Genomic DNA, 24,230 nt, shown 5'->3' on the forward strand with positions numbered 1-24,230 from the left:
TTTTAAATTGTGTCCTCGTAACAAACAATTTTTCATGAGGCATAATTTTATATTTTTACATTATAATATCTCACAAGTATATTTGGATACGACCCTTATTTTTTAAAGAACTTATGCTTCACAAGGCATAGACGGAATTGTCAAAGGACAATATGAGAAGGTACAATTGTATGCGTAATAAATGGTTTGTGGCCCAAAAGAATGAAGTAAACTTGTGGGTATGGATCATTTGAGCCCAAATTAGTCGTAAGAAGTCCAACCAACTAATTTGTTGTAGCCCAGTGGGTCAATTGAAGCTCCTTACGACATTTGTGTTCCTGTCAGCAGAATTTTCTCAGCCTCAGATTACTTGTACACCTCACTAACTTGTCAAATTGAAATCATCAGCAATAATTTGAATGGTCGAAAACCAAATTTCCAAAATCAGTAACAGCCAACTTCAATTTTGCTATAATTTCTTCTTCTTCAAGGTATGCTCTTCTGATTCTTGAAGATTATAATTGCTCTCTTGTGGGGTTACTCAATCATCAATGTAATGTTTAGTTAAAATCTGAATTTTGGGTTGTTTATTTCCATCTGTTCCGTTGCTAAGTTTCTCTGAACAAAATGCCTTATCTAAATGTCTGGTCTTCAAGAACAAACTGCCTTATCTCTGAACAGGAGTTGGCTTCATCTTCTACTTCAGTTTTTACATGGCGGAGAACTGAAAGTTTGGTTCTTGCATACTCTCTGCCACATAATTCTACCTCTGATCATGTATCTACAAGGAATAAACCTAAGTTTAGAAATCAAGATTTTTGTTTGAGAACAGAATTCGTTCCTTTTCGCCCCCAAAAGAAGGATTCTTTTGCTTTGACACAAGCATCTGAAGAGAAAGATATTCATTGTGATGTAGTAAAACAAAATTCACAATCTTTCACTAGTGGGGAAGGTGGGGTTGAGGGTTTCACATGTGTTCAATTGGAGGAAAAGGGGAACTTGACTAATAATATTGAGTATGACGATGATGGTGATGTTGGAAATGAGGAGGATGAGGCAGGGAGAGTAAAAGGCGAGAAGGTGGACGTTCGAGCTCTGGCACAGAGCTTGCACTTTGTCAAAACTGCAGATGAGGTAGATGAAGTTCTTAAGGATAAGATTGAATTACCCCTTCAAGTTTACTCATCTATGATTAGAGGTTTTGGTAAAGATAAGAAGCTGAACTCTGCTATGGCACTTGTTGAGTGGTTAAGGAGGAGGAGCAAGGATAATATTGGCTCTATTAGCTTAAATGTGTTCATTTATAACAGTCTTTTAGGCGCCATAAAAGAGGCGGGGAAGTATGATTTTGTTGATAAAGTCATGGATGATATGGTCTCAGAAGGAGTGCAGCCTAATGTTGTGACGTACAATACTTTAATGAGAATTTATATAGAACAAGGTCGGGAACTTGAAGCTCTCAATCTTTTCAGGTTGATGCCAAAGAAGGGACTCTCTCCTAGTCCTGCATCCTATTCCACTGCCTTGTTTGCTTATCGGAGACTTGAAGATGGATTTGGTGCTATAACTTTCTTTGTCGAGACACGAGAGAAATATCAAAATGGTGAAATAGGAAACATTGAGGAAGAAAACTGGGAGGATGAATTTGCCAAGCTTGAGAATTTCATAGTTCGAATTTGCTACCAGGTGATGCGGCAGTGGCTGGTAAAGGGGGAAAATGCAAACACCAATGTTCTGAAACTACTAACGGATATGGATAGGGCTAGGCTCCAACTAAGTCGTGCAGAATATGAACGTCTAGTGTGGGCATGTACTCGTGAAGAACATCATGTTGTTGCAAAAGAACTGTATAATAGGATAAGAGAGAGGGATACAGAGATTAGCCTATCCGTTTGCAACCATATTATTTGGTTGATGGGTAAGGCGAAAAAATGGTGGGCAGCTCTTGAAATTTATGAGGATTTGTTGGATAAGGGGCCTAAACCAAACAACATGTCATATGAACTGATAGTTTCTCATTTTAACATACTGCTGAGTGCAGCCAGAAAAAGAGGTATTTGGCGATGGGGTGTTAGGTTGCTGAATAAAATGGAAGAGAAGGGGCTTAAACCAAGCAGTAGGGAATGGAATGCCGTCCTTGTTGCCTGCTCCAAGGCTTCGGAAACATCTGCTGCAGTGCAAATATTTAGGAGAATGGTAGAGAAAGGTGAAAAACCGACAGTTATCTCCTATGGAGCGTTGCTCAGTGCACTAGAGAAAGGCAAGCTCTATGATGAAGCCCTTCAGGTTTGGAAACATATGATCAAAGTGGGCATCGAGCCAAATTTGTATGCCTATACTATTATGGCATCAATTTACACTGCTCAAGGGAAATTTAACATAGTTGATTCTATCATCAAGGAGATGGTTACTACTGGAGTTGAGCCTACAGTTGTTACATTCAACGCTATTATCAGTGGATGTGCTCGGAACGGTATGGAAAGTGTTGCGTACGAGTGGTTTCAGCGTATGAAAACTCAAAACATAACCCCCAATGAGGTTAGCTATGAAATGCTAATTGAGGCTCTTGCGAATGATGGCAAGCCGAGGCTAGCATATGAGTTGTATGTGAGAGCTCTAACTGAAGGCCTGAGTCTTTCTACAAAGGCTTATGATGCAGTCATCTCGTCTACACAGGCATATGGTGCAAGTATTGATCTAAGCATTCTTGGCCCCCGCCCACCAGAAAAAAAGAAAAGAGTGCAAATCAGGAAAAGCTTGTCTGAATTCTGTAATATAGCCGATGTTCCTAGAAGAAGCAGGCCCTTTGACAGGGAAGAAATTTTTACTGCTCAGACAAACGAAACATGATAAGCACAACTTTATATTGCTTGTGTGTGTAAGTCTGCTCTTGAAAATCCAACTCAAAGGTATACAACTCATTGTTTATATGTTGTGCTGCTTTCAACTAAGAGTATATGCTTCCTCTTGTGTAAAGCTACATTAGTTAATTGACTTTAGATGCAAAATCAGGCTTGTGCCATTCACCTTTTCACCTCTATTCTGGATTCAAGCATTCATTCTTGCTCTGGCACTTCCAATATATGAACCCACTCCATTTTATTATTATACAATGCCTCCCTTTATTTTGCCAATGAAATTCAGTCTAATGTCTCCCTAAAGAGAGCGCTGGTTCAAAACTCAGCCGAGACAAAAAAAAAACACTAGGTGATTCATCTCATATGTCCTAATCTTGGTGGATACAGTTTATTGGTACCTATTGCCCTGTGGAATTAGTCTAGGCACGCGAAAACTGGTTCGGACACCACGGTCATTAAAAAAAAAAAGAAGAGAGAAATGGATGCCTGGAAAGTTTCGTTCTTGATCCGCTCTGCTAATATTGTTCCCTTTGTACTGAAAAAGTTGAAACCCTTTAGAGTTGTTTCCATAGAATTTCAGGCTGACAGGTAATATGAGGAAGCATATTATATTCTTCTAGTACAAGTACCAAAAAGCTTGCTAGAATCAATTCCTTGCGTAGCTTCACTTGACAAATGTTTGATCTAGGTATTTATTGAACTAAATTTATTTTAGTCAGACTACTTGTTTTTGTCCGAAATAAATGTTTTTTTGACATTTTTCTAAATCAATTACTCTCTTTGTTCACTTTTAATTGTTATGTTGTGCTTTTCGAAAGTCAATTTAACTAGTTTTCACATTTAAATTAGATTACATTAATTCGATATTTTAAACAAAAATTTAGATATTCAAAAATTATACGAAAAGTACAGAAATTTCAATTTTTTGCATATCAATATGATGAAAAAATATATCCTAAAATGTTAGTCAAAGTTATTATCGTTTAACTCTAAAAATGGAAACTATGACAATTAAAAGTGGACAAAGGTAATACTCATTTTTAAAAGAGAAAATGATTTGATATACGTTAACAATAGTGACTCACATATACTTTTACCGTTACATAAATGACATAAAAAAAAAAAATCATGTAAGTTTATTCAATTCTTTTGCAAAGTTAAGGGATATATTTGATTTTTTTCACACATGAGTTTTTGTTTTTATTTTTTCAATTCAACGAATAATTTAAATTTATTATTTTGATAATTAAATTTATTTTTTCACTCATCTTCTAATATAATTTTATGAATGATGCCTGATTTTCTTTTGCAACTATGAAAAATAACTTGCAATATAATCGGAAAAAATAGTCATAGAACTTTTTTCTTTGTTTATCGACTTCTTTTTCTTTTCTCATATTTTCACACGTGAAATCTAAACTTTCTGTTTGGAAGGACTCCCTAGTAATTGGTGTAATTACACTGTCTTGTCTTATTTGAAAGGACATGTAATTACTTGGTCAACAGGTAATTGGTGTAATTGGAAGGGGGTAATTACACTCTACAATTCACAGGCAGAGACTACGAATTGCTGGTAATTAGATGGTGTAATTCCCACCTGATTACTTTTTTATTTCTATTTTAATTTTTTTGTTTTAATTTTTTTTACTTCTATTATTTTAAGTTCTTTTTTTAATTTTATTATTCTAAAAATTTGTAAAAGTTTATTTTTTTTTATATTTCATTTTCTTCTTATTCTCAACCTTACTTTACGTGATTCTATGTAATTCTTTCATATTATCTATTTCTTTATGCCATGCTTATTTTCTCATTAGCATAATTTTGTTATATTCTAATTTTTAAATTAAAATAGAATTTATTGTTAAGTAAGGTTATAGACTTACGTTTTCTTTATTAAGAAAAACTCAAACTAAATCATATTTATTGCTATGTTGAAATTTGTTATAAGAGTATTATGTTAAAATTTTTGTTTTGAATTTATAACTTATGTTATATTTTCAGTTTCATTTGTTTTAGTAATATTGAATCTACATTGCACGTCATTTTTTAATTAGAGTTGATAAATTATATTTTTGTCAAACATTTAATAATTTATGACATTTTATTTATATATTATTCTTTTTATCAAACATGCATTTCACGATGTTCGTAGAAACTTCATACTTTTAGTTGTTACGATCAATTCAATTGAAATATATTAATTTGAAAAAATATAAATCAATTATTATTTTTTTCATAATATTAGTTACAGAAAATATGTTTATTAATTAATATATTTTCAAAAAAGAATATATATCTTAAATATTTAATTTAATGTCATTTATAAAGTTTCTTATTTGTCTAGTATAAATTTTAAATAATTAATTTTTATTTTTAAAATTTATTATAATTTTATTATTGCAATTGTGTATCCAAACAGAGCATGTATAATTACACTGTGACATCCAAACATGACATGTGTAATTATACTGTGGCAACCAAATGTGTCAGTGTAATTACTAGGCTAGTAATGACTACCCTAGTAATTACACCAATTTCAATTACCAGGTGGCTTTTCAAACAGAACCTAAAGTGGCGAGCGATGAATAGAAACTATGGGATTATTAAGTTTTTTCCGAGTATTATATTACGACTTTCCATATCTAGCCTATTATTATTATTATATTAATTATATTTACTGAAGCAAGTGAAGTGGGTTAAAAGTCCAATCAGAACAATTATTTTATTATTATTATTATTGTTATTTATCTTTTTGGTGTTCCCGAGGACCAATTAGGACAACGACCAGCCAATTCTAGATAATATTTAATATTTCTGTTCACTTTTAATTGTTATAATTTTAGTTTTTAAAGTCAAACTATAAAAAATTTGATTAACATTTTATAATATATTTTTCATCATATTGATATACACAAATCTGCAATTTATAGTATCTTTGTATAGTTTTTGAATTTTTTTTTTTTGTTTAAAATGTCTTATTAATATAATCTAACTTACCTTTGAAAATTAGTAAAATTGACTTTCAAAAAACGCAACATGACGATTAAAAGGGGACGAAGAGAGTAATTTTTCTTTCTCCATACATATGGTGAATTTTTTTTTCCGGAACTCTGATATTATTTCATTTTATAAAATGTTTTCACAAACATAAAAATACAGATCCATTTAATAATTAAATATTCAACTTTGATACTATAATGTAGCAATATATGTATTATTAAGTGTAGATCTGAATGATGCCCTTCTGGCAACAAACATTTATAAGGTATGTTTTTGAGAGAATTGAACTCTTATGTGTTTCGCCAAACAAAAACTTTTGTCGTATTTAGAAATCAAAAGTTTTCGTATGGTTTTTGAACACTAAAATATAATCGAAAATATTTTATAGTTGATCTAGTTTTTTGAAGGCTAATTTATTTTTAGTACATATAAATCAAGCCTCAAGGGTTTCTGTACAATTTTTGACATATCTAAAATATTTTATAGCATGTTTGGCCAAGTATTTTGAATTGTCTGAATCTCAAATCACAAAAATCCAGGCTGTTACGTTCAGCAAAGCTGGAAATTTTATACATTTATATTTTTTTATATGAAAAAAAAAAAGAATAATAAAGGAATATAATTTAATGGTGCCCCTTTTCTAAACGCCATCAACTCTTTTTTTTTTTGAAAAATCTTTTTCTTTTCTTTTCTTCAAACTCAAAACGCATTGGTAACTGTTTTTTTTTCCAATAATTTGACAGTTAGCCAACTTTTGTTCATAAATCCTCAAAACCCACATCCAAATGTTCATCTTTGTTTCCATTTTACGGAAGACTCAATTTCCCCCCAAAAAGTGTTGTTTTGAGAAGCAAAATCCGAGATTTTTGGTTCCATTTTCCAAGATGAATTGATTTGTGAAAAGGGGTTGTACCTTCTTAGTGATTGTGTAAAGATCGAGTGGTTCTTGATTTAGCGAAGAATAAGAATGGAACCTCCAAGGGGGGTTTTTACTTCTGTGTGGAACTTCATTCGTTTCTTACCTTACTTCATTGGCCTGCTTATTTTGGGTGTCTTGAAAGGTTCTTCTTCTTCTTCTTCTTCAATTACACTCCTATTTACATGTTACTGTTGTCTCTTCTTTCCTTTTCTCAATTAGCATACGTTTTTCATCTCTGTTACTTTGTCATGTCTTCTTCATTACTGTTGCTTTAAAATGATTTTACTTGAGCTGAGAAACAACCTCTCTATCTCCCAAGGGTAGGGGGTAAGGTCTGTTTACGATCTATGCTCCCCAGATCCCACTTGTGAGATTCCACCAGGTAAGTTATTGTTGTTGTTTTACTGTTCCAAAGCTAATCTCCTTGATTCTGAATAGAAATGGCTGGTTTGTGCTACTTACTCTTTGCAGGTGTCATTGTGTTCCCTATCGTCCTTATTATACTCACTGTCGGAAACTGTTCCCTTATTTTGGGTCTTTGGCCAGTGCACCTGTTCTATACATTTTACTGTATATGGAGGTGCCTTCTTAAGCTATTGTTTCTCATGGTTAACCTTATGTGTCTAAAGATACTCTTTAATGACTTGCACCTTGTTTGATGAATTGCAGCACAAAGCAACTTGGTCCAGCTTTAAAATTTGTGATAAGCATATGTGCCCTTGTTATTTTATATTTATGGCCGTTCATTGCAATTGCAACTAGCATTATTGGCGGGGCTGCTTATGGCTTCCTTTCACCAGTGTTTGCCACTTTCCAAGCTGTGGATGGAAGGACGACTAATGCCTTCTATCACAGTATATATGTATGTATTAATGATTCTTGTTTCCTACACTGTTGATATCTCATCTCTCATTTTGCCTTTGACTTTGAGTTTGTGAATTGGTTCACTGTGATGGTAGGATGGGACCTGGGACACGGTGAAAGGAAGCTTAACCATTGTTAGGGATTTCAAGGATGTCTTATACCATTCCTATTTCTCAATCATGGATGATTGGCGACTTCAAGGACCTTCTGATGGAAAATACTACGAGATCAGGTTTTGTTGAATTGTCTATCTCAAAATTCTTTTTCCCGTCTTTGTCCAATTTGAAGTTGGGTAATTTTCTCTATATTTCCATACCTTATATCTCTTTCATTATCAGAGAGTTTCAGATAACTAGTTAGTATGTCAATTCAGTTAATGAATTGTATCTTGTACTGGAAATATACAACAAAGCAGCTTGCCGTTGTTTGCAAATTGCATGCTCTACTTTTATTTCACTGTCAGTTGAAACCTACACCTCAAAGCTTTCTTGACAACTCCTACCATATGTGAATGACAGGGTAGAGGATCTTGTATGGTGGTGTAATTTCAGCTACAGAAGCTTGCATGACATTTCTTATCATATGTGAATAACAGATGAGAGAATATCTCGTATGGTGGTTAACCTAAAAGAAAAACATAAATGGAGAATCTGAATGTCCCCTATTTTCCTAGAACATTTCATCTATTTTAACTTCTGTTTCAGAAGAATTTTCAAAACTCTAGCTTTCCCTTTAGATTTGATCAATTTTTGTATTAGTTCATTCCAAAAATATATCCCTGTTACTTAATTGGCAAACTATACAAAAAGAAATATATAAGAAGTATATACTTATTGTTTATAGTATCTTTACATCTTCCACATATTTTGCTAATAACACTGTCAATGATTTTTCTGAAAATCAGTGAAGCGTCAAGTTAGGTCATACAAAACCTTAAAACACTTAATTTAGTTTCTCTTAATTCTGACAAAAATAAAACCATCAACCCCTCAGTTTTCTAACCATCTTAGGACAACCAGGATGAGGTCAAGATGTTATTCTACTTGTCAGCCAGTCAAATCTCCTTATTCTTATGTCAACAGAAATAATGGTATACTATATGTTACCCTACTTGTCAGTAAGTCTTAATCTCCTTCTTGTGACAAACAGAAACACAGATGCATTTGTTTTTGGAAATGTTCAGTACTTTGGTACAATTCTTTTAGTCTAAAGTTGCATGTTGTAGGTCTTTGCACTTACGACATTTTAAAATGTTTGCTGTTTTCCTTAACAAAAATGTTCTTCGATTCTCATGGATTCAACTTATGCTGTTTATCTGCAAGCATATGTTGGGGGTTTGGCTGGGTATAAATTCTTCATGAGAGATTTTCGTTTTTCTCAGAAGCTACAATGCAATCTATTGCAGGGTGCTTTATATTCCTTTGGCGCTAATAGCTGTGGAACTAGGACTCGTGGTTGACATTCCAATGATCATGCTAATTGCTGCTTGCAAATTCCCTTACATGCTTTACAAAGGGTGGCGTCGTTTATTTCATGATTGTATAGGCCGAGAAGGGCCTTTTCTTGAGACAATCTGTGTGCCATTTGCTGGCCTTGCTATCTTACTCTGGCCAATGGCTGTTATTGCTGCATTCTTTGGATCAATATTAGCAAGTGTCCCTCTAGGCGCTTATGCAGGAGTAGTTGTATATCAGGTTTTGTTCCTTTCTTCTCCAACTCCTTACTTCAATGATCTCAAAATTGCCTCTTGTGTTTTATACATTTCTGGAACTGCTAAAGTTTTACCAATGCCTTCTACTTCAGGAGTGTTCTCTTTGGTCAGGGCTTTGCTATATCGTTGCTTCCTTGTCCTTATATGATGAATATAGCAATGATGTGCTGGACATGCCAGAAGGGTCCTGCTTTCCTAGGTTCTGATAACTACAACCTTTAGACCTCCAGGACTGTGATAATTGACAAAACTATATTTAATTTCAAATAATTTTGATAGTTTCCATATATCTGTGGTATTCATACAGGCCTCAGTACAGAAAGAAGACTGCATCAAGGACCAACTCTCGTGCAGATTCTTTATCAAGGCCTGATTCTTTCAAAAATCCACCATCTAGTACAAACGCCATCAATGTCCCCATACTTGAGTTGATACCCCTCGAGGTATACTTGAAGTTATTTGCTTTTTTGATGCTTCACCATTGTGGCTGTGAATTTTGGTGCTAATTTGCGCTCAACATATATTACTACTGTAGCTTCTTGATGGCTTATTCAAGGGCTGTCAATATCATGGCGAAATCATGGTATCTCAAGGAGTAATTACACAAAAAGACATTGAAGATGCCAAATCTAGTAAAGACAGTGGTCAAGTCATTAGCATTGGTTTGCCTGCCTATTGCATCCTTCACACCCTTATACGTTCTGCAAAAGCCAACAGTGCTGGTATTTTGTTAAGTAAGTCAAATATGCAACTTTGACCGTTTAGTTAAAATTGGGATTATAGAAAGAGACTGATCATGCAAACCTTCATTTAATGCAGATGATGACGGCACTGAATTAACTAGCACGAACAGGCCCAGAGATACCTTCTCTGAGTGGTTTTTCAATCCACTCTTGATCATCAAAGACCAGATCAAAGCCGCAAATCTTTCTGACAGCGACGAGGAGTACCTTGGCAAATTGGTTTTGTTGAGTGGTGATCCTGAGAGGTTGAGGGATTTAAATATTGGATCACCACCTGAATCTGAACTGAGGCGAGCTGAGCTTGAGGCGTTGGCTCGAAGGTGATAAACCTTGTTTTCCCGTGTTTTTACCACTCATGGCATTCTGATTTTTGTATTAACTCCTCCTGATTTTTTCATTAAGGCTACGAGGCATCACCAAATCTATATCAAGATTTCCAACATTCAAGCGCCGCTTTGAGAGTAGCATCAAGATTATCTTAGAAGAACTTGTCAAGAAGAATGGTGATAGTAGAAAATCAGAAGATGATGGAACTCAGAGAATTCCCAGGTCAAAAAGCATGTTTGTTCGTATGTTTAGCGAGAACTCTTTCAAGAATAGAAATGGCAAGAGTGATCAAGAGGCTCAACTGGTAGATACTGATAGAGATGTTGAAATTCAATGATAAGATTTGCATGAATTTTATGAACTAGCATGCTTTGCTTAATCTGTCTGTGCACTTTCAGTCAACAGGTTTAGATTGAAGACTAATTTGAAAGCTTTAATTAGTTTTTCCTGCTAGAAATGAATTTTATATTTCTTTGACAAAGTTCATGGACCTGTGCATCAGTTGATTAAATATTTCGTTAAAACTTTCTTTTGAACTTCTGTTTAGATGGAGAACATGGCTGAGAATGTATCACTGTAATAATTTAGCCAATGTTTTCACTTGCCCTGGAAATGGTTCTTTTGGCTAGACAGTGTAGAATTGAGAGTTCCAATATCTTTTAGACTGCTCTTGATTCAATCAGCATACAACTAAAAATGCAAAAATAACACTAGGCCTTGTTTAATGAGTAAGAACAAAATCAAGCTTCTTGTTGCATTACCCAATTGGAAATAGAGACAGAAAGTAATTGTCTACTTAGCAGAATTTAAGATATCGAATGAGGTAAAGGCAATGCTTTCTATTCGTTCTTCCTGGAATCCTTCAGCTGCCCTCTCCTTCGAATTCCAATGCAGAACTTCAGACGCCAAGCATCAACCATTGATTCTGGTGATGAATATAGCAAACCCCACAGAAGAGAATGGGGCCAGTAAGGTGTGCACCTTGGCTCATGACCAATCCATCGCAGGGCAGCCCGAGCATAACCATCAGTCGAGGGAACAAAAAATGAAGATCTTTTGATTGACGCCATTTTTGTTGCCACATACAACGGCACCTATATTTGGAAAACCACGAATGATGTCGCATCAGTGGAAAATTAAAAAGAAAATGTAACGGAGGATGTCCTCCAACTTTATCAAGATCTTATTCAATGCATTTTGTTCATGAAGTTGAACTACATGCCAACAGACAAATTCATTCACTACAAAAAATCACTCCAAATGTTTAATAATAAAAGGGAAAGTTGAAAAAGTAAAATTTTAATTTATACATATCATCTATTCAGAAATTCAATGTCCCCCCAACCTACACTTCTCCTATATTAGCCTCACATGTTTGTCCATAACAAACAACTAGCCATAGTGAACTATTGAACTCTACAACCAAACATCCAATAGTGTGCCAATTTTAAGATTTTATACAAGACTATTTGTATGCTCCTAAAATGTGTTCCGTGTTGTACAATAAATATATCAACAAGCAAAAGACAGAAGAATCCATAGGACATAAGACAATAGGGAATATCAGATGGGACTTGTACGCCAGCATAAAAAGAATATGATTATAACTTTCAAAATTGACAAGAAAAATGGGATTAAAAGCCAGTAAGTACAAATGATCATCATATGATGCATCTAGAGAACTTATTAAAAACCAGTAAAGCCAAGGGCATAACATATACCTGGCATTGCACATCAATTCCACTCTTCTTGTACTCTACATAGAGGCATCTGGAGAACTGATCAATGTATCTGAAAAATAGATCCAAAAAGTTCAATGCAGTACTAAAGAATATTAGGGAATAGCTACTATTTCATGCTTAAACATACAAATCATCCTGAAGTCTAAAGCATTGTCATTGTTCAAAACACGGAACCAACGGTAATGTAAAACTATCACCAATGCCTCAAATTAGCTTAAAGGCATTTCACCTGATGATATATTTATGAATCTTCACCCAGGAACAGGTTGATCTCTTTTAAAAAAAATAGAGGACATCAAGATTCTCATGTCATCCAATCTCTGAGATGAGGACGTTTCGATTAGCAATCAGATCTCCACTCAAATTCAGTGTTTGGAAATCCATCCGTTTGCACAAAAATTTAAGTTTACATGTGTACTTTAGGAATATCAGCATATAGTTTACATGTAAGATTTTCTACAAATTTCTAGTAGGCTTCAATGTCTTATCAACTTATGTATATCTATTAAGTTTCAACCTAAGGTGCAATCATTTGCTATCAGTCAATCCAAAAGGAACTCAAAAACCAAATTCCTATAAATTATAGAAAGAGAATGCAGATATAGAGAGTGTTCAACTTACGCTTTAGTAGCGGCATAAACAGCATACAGAGGATCAGCGGGGATAACAATAGCCGCACCAGAACCAATATTAACAATTGCTCCTCTTTTCCTCTGAATCATACCAGGCAAAACAGCTTGAGTAACCTTTGTAGTCCCTTCCACATTAACTTTAATCAAATCAGCCAACAGCTTATCATCCACTTCATGGAAAAATCTAGCATAAGGATACGAAACCCCAACGTTGTTAATCAAAACCCCAATATCTAATCCTTCAATTGTCTCCTTAATCTTCTTAACCCCTTCATCCAAATCACCAGAGAAATCAACGACCACTGTTTTGATCTGGGTCTGTCCATATTTAGCATTAATCGATTCAGAAACATCCTTAAGTTTATCAGGGTTACGACCCACAAGAACCAAATTAAGCCCTTTTCGAGCTAATTCAAAAGCAAAGCCCTTCCCAATACCATCTGTAGGTCCAGTAACAAGTGCCCATGACCCATATTTCTTAAGATTCTTAGCAGGTCTGAGGAAATTGACATAGACCCATTTGAGAAAGATGACTGAAAAGCACAAGACTTTCAAGAAACCTAAAGAAAGAAGCAAAAGAAGCCATACAGGCTGGGATTTGAGCTGATGGTAGATGCAAGACTCCATGTTTGAATGGCAGAAACAGTAGTTTGGCAAGAAAACAAGATTATAAAGTATATATAAAAAGAAGCGTATAGATCTAAAGATTGAATCTTGGAGTGTTACACACGATGGGTTTCGAGTCTATTAATTCACATGTATGGGCATTCGGCACAGCTGGGAGAATGGACCGTTATTGGTTGGGTATTTAATAGGCTGGCAAAATAGCAATTTTTGTTTTTCAAATCAATGCTGAGATTTACATTAGTTAGTTGAAGTTAGATGAACAAAATTTAGTGTGCTATCGACTTAGGTGATCCATCGTGGAAAACCACATCTAACTTTCCAAATTTATGAGGTTCACGTCTAATGAAGAACTAGTTTAAATAGTCGTGTATCTAATCATTGGTGCTAGGAGGGTACAAAATCGAACCAAATCGCAAATTGAGTCAACTCGGAAAAAAAACTCGACTAGTAGTTTGGTTTGACTTGATTTGGTTTCGAAAAAAAAATCCGACTATATTTGGGTTGGTTTGGTTTTAACTAAAAAAAATCAACCTGAATTTATATATATAATTTTAAAATTTTATTTTATACATAAAAATATTTACTTTGATATAATTTTTAAATATTTCTTATACTTTTCCATAGTTTTTATCTTTTAATATATTATTTCAAGTTTGAAACTTTAAATTATGAATGAGTCAATAAAGATTATAGTCCACAGATGTTAGTAATTATAATAAAGCTTAAATCAAAATCAAATTAATACTAATGCAAAAAGAAAATGAATTCAACACTAAGAATGACAATAATATTGAATATTTGTTCTTTAGTTTTACATTGGTTTAGACAATTAAAATACATAATCTAATTTTAATTTTCTTTAATATTTAGTCATGTAACTAATACTTATTAAACTTAATTTTGGCATGATTTAGTACTTTTAAATTATGATCATTTTCATTATGACTTGTTAATTTGCAATATTTGTTTTACGCGATTTCATTATTATTATTTTTGTTGGATATTTTAGTGTCATTAATCATATCATATTGTGTTATATTTTTAAGAAACATCTTAGATAGTTGTATTTTGATAGGACTAAAGAAATATTTGAAGTACAAGTAAATTATATGTTTGAATGAATACTTTATCGAAAAAATCTGAAACAACCCGAAAAAACCCGAGGTTGAAAAATCCGAGTTTTATTGGTTTGGTTTGATTTATAAATTTAAAAATCCTATACAAATGATTTGATTTGATATTTGAAAAACCCGAATCAACCCGACCATGTACACCCCTAATTGGTGCACATATAATCAATTAGTTCTTTCATTTCAATTTATGTGATAGAGACATATAATTATTAAGTTTTTCTTTGATAGAAATTTCTTTTTATAATATTTTAAATTGTTAATTAATAAAATTTATATATTTTTAAAATGTTCAAATTTTATTGTAAATAACTTAGAACTTTTATGTTCAGTTCACGAAATTTTGACACACGGTATATAATTAATGGACTGCTTGATAGGTACGGGAGGGTGGAGGTTGTTATAATTAGTTTATAACTTCTGGAACTTACAAATAGACGCCAATAGTTTTTAATTACAAGTTTGGTTATCTACATATCCACCCCAAATATAATTTCTAATTTTCAGTCCAGTCTTCTCTTTGGAGTTATCAATGAAAATGTTTCTTAGTTCTGAATCAAATAATGAATTCAATTGACTAATTATATAAATATATTTTACTATAAGCCATTTTTATATTTATTTGGTGCTAATTTTTTTCTTACTGCACCTTTTGTTCAATTTTCGTGTTCCGTTATTTACCTTTACACTTATTCTATTCTTTTTACTGTATTACTCATTAATTTTTACACTATACAAATAGTTTACAATTTTCATATTGGGTCACAGTTGTGGATGAATTAAAAAAAATAGACTTCTATTGGAAAGTTGAAAATACAGGTAGCAAATGGTTAAATTAGGCCAAATTAATAAATATCCTGTGATTCTATCCTCAAAAAAATTTAATTGAATCAAAATAGCTTAATTGTAATAATCCAACAGGTCCATCATGACCAGATAATTCTTTCTTTAATTCTTTTATTTTAATTTTTTGAAAAAAGAAGAAGTGAAAACTAATATATTATTCTTAAATTATTAGCTTAAGTTCTTCTAAATTTACATAATTTTCAATCTCAAAATTTAAGTTTTATTATTTTAAGTATAACATATCTAAATCCCATAGTGTAAAAATCTAAATTACATCATATCCCTACTTTTTTCTATTTTACAAAATCCCTTAAAATAAAAGTCATCCGGATACATTATGTGTGATACATTGCTAAAGCTCAGTTGCACCTATTAAGGAAAATAGTTGGTTGTTGTGCTTTATTAGGAGAATTACCCTAAAATTGATTCTAAATCCCACGATTCAACCATAAGTGATTGTTATCAATCCATTCCAATCTGTAACAGATTCACATCTTTCAGAATTCAAATTTCCATCATCTCCAGCCGCCATTGCAGCCCAAATTGTGAAGAATTCAAATTACTCGACAAAGTTGGCTGATACAATATGAATATATATCGATTGTTTTAGAGATTCCGAAATTAAAGTAAGCGAGATGAGTTATGAAGGTTACAAAAATGATGGATTGTTGTTGGACAATCGATTTCATTTATGAATCGCAAAGTCGCCATTTCAGTTGAGTTGGAGATCGATGAGATTAGGTAAAACTTGAAATCAGATACATCGTAGAAGTGTTGTGAAAGGGTAAGCGAGATGAATTATGAATGGTTTATTTTTTGTGTATCAGTAAAGTGTTGTGATTTTGATACATAAGTGTCATATTAATTAGTTGTTTTAGCAGTTAATATGATCTATATTTTGTGTATCAGTATAATGTTTTGATTTTTATACATAAAACAATATTATGAATGTAACAAACAAATGACCAACTACGAAATTTATAATTTGATACATACATTCGAACTATTAGTAAAAATACAAAATAAACATAAAACATAAAAACTAATTTAAATAACAATGTATCAATTTAGTATAAATTTGAATTTACGTCTTATACCTAAAAAAATAGTGCATGATCCATTATTATTTATGTATCTTATTTTGTTTGAGAAATACTATATTTTAAAATTAAAAAAAAAAATACATTAAACATGTAATTGTTCCAAAATAGCTTATATTTTGTGTGTGATACATAACACAAAGTTTATGTATCACGTACATTTATATTAAACATGATAAACACTAATCGAAGATTCAATAACATTAGAGTTATGTATCAATACCTTAAATATGAACATGTTACATTGCATAAAACAAAGGCTATTGTTGCAGTGATGTATCAGATCAATGATAACACTAACAAATACTAATTTAAGAATCAAAATGAACGAGATACATTAAAAATTTGTATTTTTGATAGTGACAGAAGTGTAATGGCAGATCCAATTTTTTTGGACGTTTTTCAATGGTAGATACATTAAAAGAACATAAATATTTTTCAAGAAAATTTTTCAACGACAATATGATTAACTAAAACTGCAAAGTTTCAATAAGATTTCAATGGGGGCAGGGGGCGGAGATGATTTGTTTTTTTTTTAAGATGAAAAAAAATAATTAAAAAAATCGAAAATTGAAGTGATGGAAAGAAATCTACTTCTTGAATAATTTGAAATCATTAATTGAAAAGACAAAAGATTTGAAATTCAAAAATAGATTAATTGATGTAATTATGGAGAGATTTGTGGCGTGAAAAAAGAAGAAGGAAAATCATGGATATGAGATTTCAAATTAATGTATCCGGAAAAGGGGATGATGGGTGAAAAAGAAGGAATTTTGATATTTTTTGAAATAGTAGAAAAATAAGACAATATAATAATAAATGATGTGTAGTTAAGTAATCAGTTGAGTTACATTATTTGATTAATTTGTTTGAAACGTACAATATTTGTTAGGTTAAGTCTACAAATAAACCATAATTCAACCCATTTAAAATTGAGCAAGATAATATTACCAATATATATGTTGATTTTAATTTGCTATACCTCGGTATCTTAGAACTTTTCTGTATACACTTGAGAGGCAAAACAGAACATAGATATATAGTGGACAAATTACTATTTGGGATAGAACGAGAGATGTTCACTCAATTTAATTGATTTTTTAACCCAATCTCTATTTAATTGAATTTTTCATTAAAATTTGTTAAACATGATTTTATTTTTAAAAAACCATAATTGTAAAAAAAATAAGGCAACCATGTTCTCCATTTTCCCTGCCACACGGCCCACGTTAATTGTTATGTGCACGTATTCTTCTATTAATAACTGATGATTCAAATAACTGTTCCCCTCCCTAGACGCACTAAACACTAAATTAAACTGTTACTTCTAAGTTCAGTTTCTCATTATCTGTAGCAGCTTCCCAAACTTAATTACTTTGGTCTCTTAATCTATCTATATCATGGCTTTGACGTGTTTTGGTAACGTGTTGATCTCAATTTTAGTTATAATGAGTATTGCGTCTTCTCTTCAATTAGTGAGTGCCTCATCATCCATGGAATTCCAAGTTGGTGATACTACTGGTTGGACAGTTCCTCTCCAAAATGACACCATTTTTTACAACAACTGGGCTTCCGCTATGAGATTCAAAATCGGCGACACTATCCGTAAGCATATATTTTTGTTATTGTGTAGAAGTAGGATGCATCAAGTCATGTTTAATTTGGTGATGGATTTAGGTTTCAAATACAAGAAGGATTCAGTGATGGAGGTGACGGATAAAGATTACAACAAATGCAACTCAACACAGCCCCATTTGTTTTCCAACAGTGGGAACACCGTGTTCACATTGGAGCATTCTGGCTATTATTATTTCATAAGTGGAGCAGCAGGACACTGTGAGCGAGGACAACGAATGATCCTAAGGGTTATGGTCCAGGATGTCATACCTACTTCTCATGCACCATTCTCATTCCCAATCTTTCAACTACTTCTTTTCCTTTCACTTTGTCTACTAGCACTTGTTTAATTTCAACTTCGTAGTACCACATTGTTTTTCTTCTGCATAGACATACTTTGTTTGAATTATATTCATATGTGTTTCAATTTATATGAAATTTCCTTTAGAATGTGTTGAGACTTTTATGAACTAAGTTTGGCAATATAATGCACTATTGTTGAATGTAGAACTAAGTATCAATAATGAAATGGAGTTCACGACAGGGGAATGGACAACTTATCGGGTCTCATGAGGTTAAAGGTGCGTACATTTTAGGTTAAAATTTCATCTATAACTATGGAGTGCAGTATTGGAGCCAGGATGAATCACCTTCATATTCTGACGACTCACTTATTTTGGTAACACGAACTACATCTTTAGCAAAATTAGCAGGTGCTGCTGGTCCACTCTGATCTTTAGTGCCTCCTCGTCTTCGTCTCTGGTAAGTGATTTCATAGTGACACGAAAACTGTGCAGTATTCAGCTGATCATGATCATTGCCAACCTGCACGGTTACCTTGTCAAGAAAAATTGTATCTGAAATCAATAAACCATGTTTTGCAGCATACACTTCCCATCCCCCTCCAAGATGGTATTGATCACCCATCTCAGTATGCAATAATTTCATCTCTACCGAATTGTTCCCCACAGGATCAAATAAAGGCAGGGCAATTTCTCCGCCTGCTGCAGGAAGAGGAAGATCGCGACCCAAATTCTCTTCCACGTCTTTCTTTGGTAGCTCTATGAACATTACACCATTAGTACGGCCACCATATCTGTACACAATTTGCGAACATAATTTCATCTCAACAACTGGTTCTATCTCTATTAATCCTGTACCACCACGACTAAACGAATATCGTTCACTCAACTTTTTTATATATAGGGCTTTTACATCAGCTCTAGACAAACGTCTGAGGAGTAGAGGATTATTCATGTCAATAGCTTTTTGGTCACAAGTGTATCCGATTCGAGGGCCCAATTGCTGAGAAATCTCAAGAAGTACCAAATCCTTATTAGCTTTCAATTGATTTTCCTTTACGAAATCCTTCCATTGTCCAGTGAAGTAATAACATTCATTTTCTCCTACCAAATTGACTTTCCGTGTTTTTTCTCCAACATCAACACGACGTTGTAATTTCAAACTCTGTATATAATGCGCCAATCTCCTGGGTATCTCTAAGTGATCGCCAGTAATGTCGTCTTCGCTTAATTGCTTTTCGAACAAGTGTTTTCCGTTTTCATCTCTGTAAACCCATGCGGTTCCCGTGTCAACAGGGCTACCTCTGTCATTAATATAAGATACAGAACATTTAATACTCATCATTTCAATTAGGTTGAATACATCGATGATAAGCCCTTAAATTTGTTAGTAAAATTTTTGTTTAGACATTTGAACTACATACATATAATAAAATTGGTCTATTAGAGCACTTGAAAAACCTGATCATGTGTTCAGGTGCTCAATTGGAATATTATATAGTGCAAGTGTTTCATTACTGACAAGTTTAAGATATAGTCGATGGACCTTTCAATTAATTCTAGTTTAAAGATTAGGGAATTATAATAGACATACTTGGAATGTTTGGTTTGCAGAGAATCGTTCTCTGAATTGTCATTGTTTTGTTCTTCCACCATCATTGAATCACTCTGTTGATCAACATGATAGTAACTATCTGAGATTTCATTCTTCTCCAGTAGTTGATCACGGAGCCCTGAATCGTCTGACATTTTCACTTTCGTGATATTTTTGTATGTGATCTTCTAAAGGGAAAATAATTAACGTAGAAGAAAACAGAGTAGCTAATAATGGAAGTATGGTGTTGTAGTTTCATCATAATTTATAGAGGTAGCAATGGAGTGTTCGTGCACCCACGCTTATTCAAACAACATTATCTTATACTATTTCCAAAATTTGCTTTCTGTCTTGTATTTGACCAGTATGTGACAATAACCCTTGTGAATGATATATAGTTAGTAGCGCCCCTTTATTAGTTTTTTCCAAGTCAATTAACTGGATATGGTAAATGAAACGTATCTATGTTGGAGTCCGACTAATTTGAATTCAAACCCATTTCTAATTAGTAGAGTCTAACTAATCAGAGAGCTAGAACTCGAAAAATTTGAATAAAAATGGAGGAATTCCAACTATTCCACCGGAGCCCAAATCTCATTTTTCTGAGTTATATTACCAAAATATAGGTTGACCAAAGGATTTTAGCTTTTTTTGTTGTTTTTTTAAAGATTGTCTAACGTGATTGGAAAGCGTCTTTTCGCAAAAAGGAAGAAAAAATAATTGAAGGGACATTCACAAGATTTGAAAAAGAAAAAGCACAACAAAAATATTCAAAAAATTAAGTTTTTGGTTTGCAGAACATTTCTTGAGACCACTTGATCATAAAATAAAATTCTTAAGATGCCGTCGCATTCATAAGAAAGTAAATTTATTATTTTAATGATTAATGAATGGCCGACGTTGGACATGTCAACTCAATAAATAAGTTTGATCATAAACCGTCCAATATTTGTTTGGATAAAGATGAACATATCGATTTAAGCTAAATAATGAATTGTAATCTTAAATCACGTTCACTGATAAAAACTTTATTTTTATTTATCTGTTTTACTTTTATAAAATTTTTTAATCACCAAATCAAATTAATAAAAGCTTTTACCGCTTTTGCATCTGCTTATTTTGACAGGATTTTTTCATTAAATTGTATTTTTTCAAAAAATAAAAATGAATTGTTGGTGAGCTACAAAATATATTTGGCTAATAATTCTGAAAAATAATTTTAACATTATTTGACCAATAATTTGTGTTAGGCTATTGTTGTTGCTTTTGAAATATCGTTTATGCGGCTATTCAAAAACACTTCATTTTTCCTTTTAAAGCTTGGTCGCACCTAAATTTTCTAAAATAAACATCTAAAAAACACTTTTTGTTTCCTATAAGCCTGACCAAACAATCTATAACTTAAATTATAACTAAAATAATTAATTACACAATATATATCCTGCTAAAGCCGTCCAAATCAAAACAAGTTGAACAAGTTATATTTTTTTTTGGCTATAATCGACACCCCTAAATGATACGTACTAATTTTAAATTTTCCATGCCGTCCAAATAAGTAGTCCAATACTTTCATTTTGTTTTTTTTTCATGATATTTCAATTTGGATTTCTATCTTTTTGGCCACAATTTTTTTTTTTCTTTAAAAAAAAGATTGGAATTTTCAAACAAGACAGAGAGAATGATGTTTGTGGGGGCATTTGACTTTTAGGATTTGTTAGACTAAATTATTATTCAATTAAAAAATGGGGGTGTCATGGGTGCAACAACTAATTTGCAAATTGATTTTCCACTCCTTTAATTGTCCTCTCCCTCAAGACTCGTTCTGATCATCCCCCCTCTCTCTCTCTCTTTTGGTTTTCTTCTTCCTTTCATCAATTAAATTACGCAAAAATTATCATATTCATGAATTCTGTAAGTTTCTCTCTCTACCATTCTTTTCCAGTTTTTAATCATGAATTCCTTATGAAAGTTCTTGAATTTATGCTATTGGAATATAATGAGAATCAAGAATTTGTAAAAATCCAAAACCCCGGCCCCTCACATTTCTCTTTTAATGAATTAGACGTTAGGAAAAAAATGATTGTTTTGTTCATATATGGCATGGCTTATGGCTACGACCAACCTTTTCATTATTTTCAATTGGTTTGCTGCATTTGATTCACCAACAAGTTTTTATGTATTTTTTGCTTGATTTTTATAGCAAGGTTAGTTGGTAATCCCTTTCACATTTCGGTTTAACAAAGGTGTTTTATTGATTGTTCATTCAAAACATAAAGATTGGAAGAAAAACACATGTTAGAGTTGTTTGACTATATCACAATTAGTTTAAGGGAAAAAAGACAAAACCTGTTATGCCATTTCTATAACTTTAACATGTTATTTAAAACTCTGTTTTTGACATTGGCAATTTCCAGCAAGAGAAAGGTCGGCCATTGCCGAAATTCGGGGAGTGGGATGTAAATAATCCAGCCTCGGCAGATGGATTCACTGTCATATTTGCTAAGGCTAGAGATGACAAGAAGGCTAATAGCAGTGCAGCACCAACACAAACGCCCAGGAATGACTATGCATATGGACAACCTAACCCTTATCAGCAAGAAACCAGGGTATATATATATATATATCCCCTCAACTACTAATAATTCTTCCTTTTGTGCTACAAGCATTTTGGAGTTAAGGTCTAGTCGTTGTTGTTTTTACAACTTATTGTCTCGTATGCCTCTATTTTCTTACTATTACTGTCATAAATGTTGTGTTTATGCTTTCCTTGTGCCGAGGGTCTATGGGAAACAATCTCTCTACCTGCCAAGGAAGTCACCATTTGTTGGACTATACTGCGTAATTTGTTGTTGTTATTTACTAATTACTTACTTATTTGTCAGGAGTTCCTTTTTAGTTTGGTTCTAGACTTGTCTGTCAATGTAGGAAAAAATGTGATCAGATTCAGAGAACAATTTGTCTTGTGGTGACATGATATGTGTTTGAATTACATATCTTGGAAACTAGAACCAGATCTAACTGAAACTAAACAAAAAACAGATGTACCACAAAAGAAAAATTAAGAAATAGTTCAGTTGGAGAGTTCATGTTGAATGTTTGTTAGGAGACTTTGTAATCTTGTTAGTAGGAAATGTAAAGAATTTTTTATGTTAGATGATCTAATAGACGATACGTGTTCATATAGAATTGATTCTAACATGTAGTATATGTATATGCAGAAAAGAAGGTTTTGCTGTTTCTGAAATTAAGCAGGATGTTTCGGTGGCTGTGAATTATGAGAGTTTAAGGCCATCGGGTATTGCAGCTCAAGTCTGCCAAGTGGGAGAATGAGTGCTGCAGCTTCTGTTTGTATTTTACTCTATTGGTTATTGTTGCATATATAAGGTTTTCTTCAAGTCTCTCTCAATATATAGTATGTATTCAGGGGAATCGTCGACCAACTTTCACAAACACGCTAATGTATTCTACTTGAAAAGCATAGTCGATCAGTCTGTCCATTTATATCACTTCTATCTACAACATCATCGATCACTAGACTGAATCATGTAAGTGTCTTTTATGCGCGCTAGCTGTCCTCTAAGCAAATTTTCAATGTGTGCTTTTACTTGTTCGATTGAATAATTGAACGTTCTGTGGCTACATGGATTATGTATCTTGTACATTATATTGATGAAACTTGCCTCTTGAGTCCATCAAAGTTGGCTGCTAGTAGAGAAAGAAGTCATCCTTCTTGCTTGAACTTGCTGTTAGTAGAGAAAGAACTAAGAAGTCATTTTTAGGATACTACATTATGCACTTAATATAATAAAGAGTTGCTTGCTGCTACTGTATATCAACTTAATCTTGTGCTGTTAGTTCACAAAACTTAAATCTCAAACGAAAATATGAACTATGACACTTATAACAAGGACCATAATCAAGGAGAGGTTAGGGTGGGCGTTCGGATTGAATATGAAAACTTTGGTTTGTATTTTTTATTTTTTAACAAAAGAACTACGATCGAAATTTGTTCCAAATAAGCCGGATTGAATAGGTTTTCTTAAGCTCGGTTTCGAATTAATGATTTGATTATTTAGATTAAATATTGGGATAAGGGCCTGAAAAATACCCCAACTTTGGTCGGATTTGCTGTTGCGATACTAAACTTTCATAAGGACCTATTACCTCCCTAGACTATTTAATACCGTATTTTAAACATATATATTTGCCCACGTGGACATAAAAAATAATGCAAAATTA

At 32.9% G+C, this 24,230-nt stretch overlaps 5 protein-coding genes across 5 annotated transcripts; 4 read left to right on the forward strand and 1 right to left on the reverse strand.

The window, feature by feature from the left end:
- Positions 1 to 308: 308 nt before the first annotated feature.
- On the forward strand, positions 309 to 3,113 carry LOC102587961 (pentatricopeptide repeat-containing protein At3g46610-like). The gene has a single exon (XM_006338579.2). The coding sequence runs from the start codon at positions 607 to 609 to the stop codon at positions 2,827 to 2,829; it is 2,223 nt and encodes a 740-aa protein (XP_006338641.1). The 5' UTR covers positions 309 to 606; the 3' UTR covers positions 2,830 to 3,113.
- A 3,397-nt stretch (positions 3,114 to 6,510) lies between these two features.
- On the forward strand, positions 6,511 to 10,908 carry LOC102588284 (uncharacterized membrane protein At3g27390). The gene is made up of 10 exons (XM_006338580.2): positions 6,511 to 6,898; positions 7,228 to 7,336; positions 7,426 to 7,618; positions 7,716 to 7,852; positions 9,026 to 9,314; positions 9,424 to 9,530; positions 9,639 to 9,774; positions 9,867 to 10,065; positions 10,151 to 10,394; positions 10,477 to 10,908. The coding sequence occupies exons 1-10, from the start codon at positions 6,805 to 6,807 to the stop codon at positions 10,736 to 10,738; spliced, it is 1,770 nt and encodes a 589-aa protein (XP_006338642.1). The 5' UTR covers positions 6,511 to 6,804; the 3' UTR covers positions 10,739 to 10,908.
- Positions 10,909 to 11,036: 128 nt separating this feature from the next.
- Positions 11,037 to 13,719, reverse strand: LOC102588615 (very-long-chain 3-oxoacyl-CoA reductase 1). Its single transcript, XM_006338581.2, has 3 exons — positions 12,765 to 13,719; positions 12,123 to 12,192; positions 11,037 to 11,495 (listed from the first exon to the last, which is right to left on the reverse strand). The coding sequence occupies exons 1-3, from the start codon at positions 13,400 to 13,402 to the stop codon at positions 11,241 to 11,243; spliced, it is 963 nt and encodes a 320-aa protein (XP_006338643.1). The 5' UTR covers positions 13,403 to 13,719; the 3' UTR covers positions 11,037 to 11,240.
- Positions 13,720 to 17,878: 4,159 nt separating this feature from the next.
- On the forward strand, positions 17,879 to 18,445 carry LOC102583779 (stellacyanin-like). The gene is made up of 2 exons (XM_006338739.1): positions 17,879 to 18,083; positions 18,156 to 18,445. Exons 1-2 carry the CDS (start codon positions 17,879 to 17,881, stop codon positions 18,443 to 18,445), a joined length of 495 nt encoding a protein of 164 aa, XP_006338801.1.
- Positions 18,446 to 21,751: 3,306 nt separating this feature from the next.
- On the forward strand, positions 21,752 to 23,492 carry LOC102588940 (RPM1-interacting protein 4). The gene is made up of 3 exons (XM_006338582.2): positions 21,752 to 21,902; positions 22,406 to 22,597; positions 23,210 to 23,492. The coding sequence occupies exons 1-3, from the start codon at positions 21,894 to 21,896 to the stop codon at positions 23,231 to 23,233; spliced, it is 225 nt and encodes a 74-aa protein (XP_006338644.1). The 5' UTR covers positions 21,752 to 21,893; the 3' UTR covers positions 23,234 to 23,492.
- Positions 23,493 to 24,230: the final 738 nt, after the last annotated feature.

Source organism: Solanum tuberosum, unplaced genomic scaffold, assembly GCF_000226075.1.
Source record: "Solanum tuberosum cultivar DM 1-3 516 R44 unplaced genomic scaffold, SolTub_3.0 scf00004, whole genome shotgun sequence".
In the NCBI taxonomy this organism is placed as follows: Eukaryota; Viridiplantae; Streptophyta; class Magnoliopsida; order Solanales; family Solanaceae; genus Solanum; species Solanum tuberosum.